The 8,084-nt window shown below is 31.9% G+C and overlaps 1 protein-coding gene across 1 annotated transcript; it reads right to left on the bottom strand.

Annotated features, from left to right (window-relative positions):
• Window positions 1-3,911: 3,911 nt before the first annotated feature.
• LOC139040529 (olfactory receptor 8K3-like) lies at window positions 3,912-4,871 on the bottom strand. The gene has a single exon (XM_070487294.1). The coding sequence runs from the start codon at window positions 4,869-4,871 to the stop codon at window positions 3,912-3,914; it is 960 nt and encodes a 319-aa protein (XP_070343395.1).
• Between the last annotated feature and the right edge of the window lie 3,213 nt (window positions 4,872-8,084).

The raw sequence follows: 8,084 nt of genomic DNA on the forward strand, positions 1-8,084 counted from the left end.
TTTTGTATATATAGTTCTATGCAATTTTATCATATGCATGCATTTGTGTAATCACTACAACAGTGATCATACAGACTCAGTCCATCAACAGAAGTCCCTTATGCCCTTCCTTTATAGTCATGACCCCTTCCCTTCCCTCATTCCCTGGCCTTTAATCAACCACTAATCTGTTTTCCGTCACTATAATTTTATCTTTTGAAGAATGTTCTATGAAAAAAATACCATTTGTAAGGAAATGCTATTTGTAACCTTTTGTGATTGGGTGTTTTTACTCAACACAATACTCTTGAGGTCCATCCACACTTTTGTATGTAACAATTGTTTGTTCTCTTGTTATTGTTATGTAGTATTTCATGATATTGAGGATACAGTTTGTTCAAGCATTCACCCACTAGAAGACATTTGTGTTGTTTCCAGTTTTCAACTATTATAAATATAGCTTCTTATAATCATCTTCATAAAGGTGATTCTCTGAACATAAGTTTTCATTTCTCTAGGGTGAATGTCCACGAGTGTGGCTCATAGGTTTTTACAAATCTGAGGTAGTCCAACTTATCCATGTTTACTTTTACAGACTGTGCTTTGATATCATGTCTATAAACTCTTCACTAGCTCTAGGTTCTAGGTATAGATTCTCCCCTATGTTCTTGTTTAAATATTTTATAGTTTTATGTTTTACATTTTTTCTATTTTGAATTAGTTTGAATTGCATGAGGTTTATGTTAAAATTATTTATTTGGTATTCCTATGGATGTCCAATTAGTCCATCAACATTTTTAAAAAGGTTATTCTTTATTGAATTAACTTTTTACATTCAAGAAGGATTAATTAGACTTTTGTGAGGTATATTTCTGAGTTCTTGAATGTCTTCAATTAATTTATGTGTCCATCTCTCCACCAATATCGCACAGTCTTGATTACTGTAAATATATTGTAAGACAGCATGATGTAGGATATTTCCTATTTTATTATTCTAAAATTTTAAATGAATTTTGCCTATGCTAGTTTCTTGGCTTTTCACATAAATTTTAGTATAAATTCATCAATATCTACAAAGTATCTTGCTGAGATTTTTATTGGGTTGGGATTAAACCTATAGATCAATTTTGGAAGAACTGATGTCTTTATTATATTTAGTCTTCTAATCTCTGAAATTATGTCTGCATATTCATTCAGATCTTCTTTGATTTCTTTAGTCAACATTTTGTACATTTTTAGTATACAGATATTATACATTTTTAAAATTTTATAAATAAGTAATCCATTATACTTGGGTGATTTATGTGTTCTCTTAGCTTGTACCTAAGTAATTCATTATTCTTAGGGTATTTTTAAGCTCTATCTATCATCTATCTATCTATCATCTATCTATCTATCTATCTATCTATCTATCTATAGTATTATTTTGAATGTTAAACCCACCATATATGTCTGGATAAAAGAACCATTGTGCATTATTGTTTTTAGTTAATGCTAGATTCAGTTTGCTAAAATTCAGTTTAGATTTTTGATTATATGTTCAAGACAGATATTGTTATGTTGCTTTCTTTTCTTACAATACTTTTGTCTGCTTTTTATATCAGGGCAAAGCTCTACTCGTAAAGGTGGAGAATACACCTCCTCTTTAGTTTTCTGAAGAATATGTAGATAACTGGTTACTTCTTTTTCCCTAAACATTATGCAGAGTTCCCTAGTCAAGTCACTTAACGGATCTTGGGGTGGAGGAGTGTTAATTTGAACACAGATTTACTGTATGAGATCATCTTCATTTTCAAATTTTTATAGTGTTTTTCATACTGTCCATGCAGATTAATATACACATATATATACACACACATATATAATACTCCTGTTAAGTATCATCCTCACCTAAAGCACAGAGTATTTTTTTCGTAGAAAATTTTAGTGTCAGCTTAAGTTTCTTTTGTATTTTTCTTATTCTAATTTTTGTTGATCTTTTAAAATCAGTATTGTATTATGCACTAAATTTTAATAATCTTCAAAACATTTTATCAAATATTTGTTAAATACTAATCTCTCATTTCTTGAATTTTTTTATTCTATGGAAAAATAACAAAAACTTCTTGGAAAAACTCATATGGCTACTTAATAATGAAATAGAGAGTAACTTTTAAAATGAATGAAATATATTATCAACATTTGTAATTATCAACACATTTTTGTTCTCTTTTTGGTATATTATTTGTGGGACTATCAAAAGGCAGACCAAGATTAATTTTACAATTTGTATATTGGGTTATTTTTACTGACAGTTTATTTGTTGAAATCAAGATATGAGTCTTTTACTTTCTTCTGTTATAAAAATCATAATTATTCACTGAATAAATTTTGCAGAAAACATATAAGCAGTAAATATTAATTAACCTTTCTGATAGTATCAGTACCCAACAACAACTAGTATTAACATTTCACTCTTAGCGTACTCAAAATACGTTTTCTAGGAAACAAGTAATTTCTTATATTTATATATGCATAGTTCATATACCTAGGTATATGATTTCTTCATAATAATTAAAAAATAAACTGTATAAACTTTTTAGTACTATTAATCTTCAAATGACAATATATGTATAATTTATTTTATTCCACTGATTTATGTTTCAAATTTGAACAGCTAAATGAAATATTATATTCCATGATGGTGGACTAAGAATAATGTCCAGTCCCTCTATCATGTAAATAAAGTCCATTTAATGTTACAAATACTAAAATTAAACAAAAAAATGGAAGAATTTAGGGAGGGTTTAGAGAAAGTTTGTCCAGAAGACATAATATGTATATAAATTGTTCATATCATGCTATACTTTCACTAGAAATATGGTATAGACCAATTCATGACACAATCACTTTTCACTTCTTAAAAGAGGAATTATCAAATCACTGCTGTGAAACAATGGAGCCTGATAAAAAGTATACGACACAGTCATAGGAACCAAATTTGAGGAAAATCGGCAACATGAGAGGCAACAAACTTAATTCATCAAGGTAGAACTCCTATGCAAATACATAGCAGCAACAAAAACATGACTTTTAAAGAAGAATTATTTTTGTTTTTCAGAGAAATAAGGAAAAACAACAATCCATGACACGAAAACAGGCATTTAAGAATCAAGATCAAAGTGATAGAACAAAAGTAAAAAAAAAAAAAAATAGAAGCTCCATGAGAGACCTCAAGATATTTATCTTAATTGATATATCCATTCTTACAGAAAATTGGAGTGATTTAGACAAAATTAGTTTGATTTGGATCTTCTGAGTTGCTGAAATGCCAGCAGTATTGAGTTGATAGACTCTCTCGGGCCCATATGTGAAATAATGGCCCCGATGGGGAAAGAATAGGACCCTATGATCCCCACATGGAAAAGGGGCATCTGAGGAAATTGAGCTGACTCTTGACTTTAAATGCTCACATACAATGAGCCTTCTTGAAAGTACAATCAAGTTTGATCTTAACATACCTCACAGAACAGTATAATGACTAAAACAGAGAAATGTGCTTACACAAAGACACACACACATTCACAAACACACATAGAAACTTGAAAGCTTATTCTAAAGTTTGTGAGAATAAAAGAGTCATTTGAACTCCCTTTCTGTATCCACCATTCTTCTTCACTCCCACACAGCATAGCCACTATCCTTACCTGATCTTATTGTCTATAGTCCCTAATCCGTGCTACTGTACTATAAAATTTACTTAATTATTATGCTTATACTTCCTCTCTTCCTCTCAGAGATGGCAAGGGTTTATGTGTTTTTTATTTTCATGAATGTATATACATCACTTAGAAGAGTGACTGGCACATAGAAAGCATTTTCTAAATATAGGATGACCATATCTGTGTTTTCTTTTCTCTCTGAAGGGATGTCCCTAACCATGTTTATAGGAATCATATTGGAAAGTGAACCTTGGGAAAATATATTGCATAGTTTTTCCATATCGTTTGTACTGCATATTTTACATCTTTGTTCCTCAAGCTATAGATCAAGGGATTCAACATGGGGATAACCAGGGTGTAAAATATGGAAACCACCTTCTCAGTATCAAATGAATGACTAGACTTGGGTTTCACATACATAAATATCAATGTCCCATAGAACACTGTGACCACTGTCAGGTGGGATCCACAGGTAGAAAAGGCCTTGCATCTACCCTCAGCAGAGTTCATCCTGAGAATAGCTACAAGGATGAGCAGGTAAGACAAAAAAACTATCAGAAGAGATAAAATCAAATTAAAAGCTGAGAAAATCAGAATAATTAATTCAATTTCATGTGTGTTCGAGCAGAGCAAAGATAACAAAGGCAGGTCATCACAGTAGAAATGATGGATGATATTGTAGCCACAGAAGGATAAATTAAAAATGTTTGTGGTGATTAGAAGAGAAATAAATGTGCTGTAGAGATATGGGATTGCCACCAGCACCTGACATACCCTTTGTGGCATGATGACAGTGTAGAGCAGAGGATTACAGATGGCCACATAACGGTCACAGGACATTGCTGACAGAATAAAAAGTTCACTAATAATAAAGAAAAGGAAGAAAACCAGTTGTGTTGCACAACAATAATAGGAGATTGTGTTTTGATCCACAACAAAATTTACTAACATTTTGGGTCCCACAGTTGTTGAATAACCAAGATCAGTAAAAGCCAGGTGTCTGAGAAAGAAGTACATGGGTGTTTGTAGCCTGGAGTCCATCTTGGTGAGGATGACCATGCCCAAGTTGCCCACCAGTGAGATCACGTAGATCATGAGAAAGAGCACAAATAATGGAGCCTGCAGCTCAGGACGGTCTGTAATTCCCATAAGAATGAATTCATTCAGCACTGATAGATTGTGTTTTTCCATCCAGCTTGATCAGAAAAGCTATTTAGGATAGAAAGATTGGCACAGTCAACAGCTTTCATGAAGCATAATCTGGTTAGTTTTAGTATACAAAATTGGTACAAGTAGAATAAATTCAGATTTACCAATTAGACTCTATTAAAATAATCAACCCCCTGCAAATAAAGCATACATATTTAGTAATAGAAACGGAGCAAGAGTTAGAAACAGATATACTTGGAGGTAGAGAGAGATTTGTGGTTTTCCATTGGGGAAATTTTGACCCCCCCAAAAAATGTGTTAATATTTGGGGGCTTTTTGGTTGTCACACTTGGAGGAGGGGTGCTAGTGGCATCAAATGGTTAGAGTCCAACGAAGCTACTAATTATCCTACTATTTTAGGGTTGCCCCCCACAACAAAGAATTATCCCACCCAAAATGCCAATAGGGCCAAGGTGGCAAACACTGATATATGTATAGATATATATGTACAGAGAGATATAAATGTAGATAAAGGAAGCAAAAATGAAAAATGGTAAAAACTTTAAGCATTAGGTTTATAGTTGTTTGTTAAACTTTTGTGTTTGTCTTTTATATAATAGCAATTGGGTAATTACATTTACCAAGTTACAATCATATATGACAATACATATGTTAGTTACATAATAGAATTTTAAAAATCCAATTCCAATTATGTGTGGAAACATTTTGGAGCCTCTACTCTAAAACATGTGCCTATGAGAGCCGTTATGTCTACAAGTGGTACAGGATGAAACAATTAACATACAAATGATACGTCACAGAGGTGTATAAATGAGGAAACTATTAAAGATCATAGTAGAAAGTATTTGTCTTCATATAGGTAAATATACAGAGGTAGATATAGTATTTGCTATATCTATATTTGTGGTACATACAAAGGAGTACTTGGAGTAAAGGATGTAAATTTTCTTAATCTCTTTATACACATAAATAAAATCAACTGTTTCTTTGTTGAGGTTTTTGGAAGCTAAGTGACAATTAAAAGTTTCAATACATTTGTGGTATCTTGAAATATCCCGCAAACATCAAGTACATACAGGTTATTTTGTGTTTGTTTTTATCTTTTTAAGTAAAGACAGTATGTTACCCAAAATGGAGTATCTTTACATACGTATATATAAATTCTTTTTGTGTGACTTAACTTCTTTATATGGACATGATGATGGATAGATGAAGTAATATGTTATCCAGGTAAGTGCCCCCAGTGTGTCCCCGCCCCCCAACATGACCCAACTCTATGACTACAGCTGAAACGTCAATATGCTGTTCTTCTTGATAATTTATCTTCTACCTTACTTTAAATATTTTTTAAAAATTTAATAAAATGTAAAACCTATTTGCTCCTCCCAAGGTGCATTTTCATTATAACTGGCATATACTATCTTGTTTATAACACATAAGGTATATTTTGCCATGGAGGAACCTTGGCTAGTATAAGAAATTGAGTAAATTGAAAGAAAGTGAGATCACTGAAATAGGTTTTATATAATGAACTTTAATAAACATCCTCTTTGGATAAAGAGATTCTCTATAGAAAAAAATATGTTTCAAATCACCACACTGGCAAGATAAATGATACATATACATATATTCCTTCCACAATGTTCTTTTAAGTTTGCCTGCTCATTAAGACCACAAAGAACTCCTCCATAGTATGAGATAGCATTTAATGCAGACATAAATAAATATAATGAAACAAAGGTGCATATAAATATGTATATGTATGTATAAATATAAGTAAATCACCAAGTAAGAAAAATACAAGACTAATACTAGAGGAAAATGAGGATGTGAGGCTAAGGTAAAAGAATTATTAGTTAAAAACATTTTATCTATGCTTCCCTAAAAAAATGAAAGAAAGATAATTCATCCTGGCTACAAGGAAAATAATAATGTCAGCAGTCTCAGAGTGAGCTCTAAGGAAAAAGATAGAAAAATACAGCATTTGAAACAAATTATTAAAAAATACAGCATTTAAAACAAATTATAAATGTGTTTACAAGAAAGTCACACTTTCTCACATAAGACGTTGCTTATAAGGTTGTGAGCTTCTGATATCCTATCGTTTCCCCATGTACACAACTTTCTGTCAGAAATACTGAACTACCGTTAGAATAAAATATTTTAAGTCAATGGAATAAGAAGCAAAATAAATCTTGTGGGTGTAATAAAAGTTCAAGAAAAAAGTCACGTTGCTAAGTGCTGATTTCCTGTAAGATGGAGGAGGATGGAAGGCCTTCTCTCGCCAGCTTTACAGTCTATGGAATGTGTCAAATTAACTTTTCACTGTTTACTGTCTGTGTTAATTATCATATTATTATTTCTAGAGCTACACTCTTTCAGATACATGGGATTTCTGACAGATTCCACTGGAAACTGAACATGCTGTACATTGTACCATCACCATAAAACCAGGTAGTTAAAAGTTTACTAGACATTAAAAATTGCTTTCACATCTCAGTGTAAAGTGGAAACTCCCTTCTTGTTCAAGAGTTTAGAAAAAAGTCACATTTATACAGTGATTTAAATATTCTTTAATTATTAAAATATTTTGAGAAGGGAACAAGAAGAGTCTAGCGTCACTAAATGAGGATTAGGAATGACATCAAACCAGAAAATAAATTCCTGCAGTTTTATAATAATTTTTAGGTTTCTTTTCCTGTCTCTTTTGCTGGCTTTCTTGTCTCTTGGTTTTTCTTCTATTATTCATATGATTAAGGTTTTATACAAAATATAACTATTACTTGAGCATATAGCATTGACATTCCAAGGATGCTTACTTGCTTTTGTGGAAATGGTTGAACAATTAATCTGAAGCAAAAGGAGTGCAGTCCTATTCTGTTCATACATTATCAATAGCAGCATGCACACAGAAGGGAATCAGAAATCCTAATATTTACTATGCTTTGACAAAAAATATGTGTTATTTTGCAAATGTCACCTAATCTATTTTGATATTGGCATAATATGGCACCACATGAAATATTCTATTTACCTGTCATGCAACCTCTGTCTTGACTCCCCCATGTGTTTCTGAACATGGCATAGTAAGAACAATTTATGGATTCTTTTTCACCCTCAGAGACTCTCCCTGAGAGTTGAGGAGATGCCAAACAATTTATAGATTATCCCTGAGGCATTTGAAAGCTTAACAGAATGAAAGTGAGGTGTTTATTAATTGTCTAGAGCCCTTTG

This window comes from Equus asinus, chromosome 17, assembly GCF_041296235.1.
Source record: "Equus asinus isolate D_3611 breed Donkey chromosome 17, EquAss-T2T_v2, whole genome shotgun sequence".
NCBI classification, from domain to species: Eukaryota; Metazoa; Chordata; class Mammalia; order Perissodactyla; family Equidae; genus Equus; species Equus asinus.

Bases quoted from the DNA above. Each gene is read 5' to 3' on its own strand.
- LOC139040529 (XM_070487294.1), bottom strand. From the start codon at position 4,871: ATGGAAAAACACAATCTATCAGTGCTGAATGAATTCATTCTTATGGGA.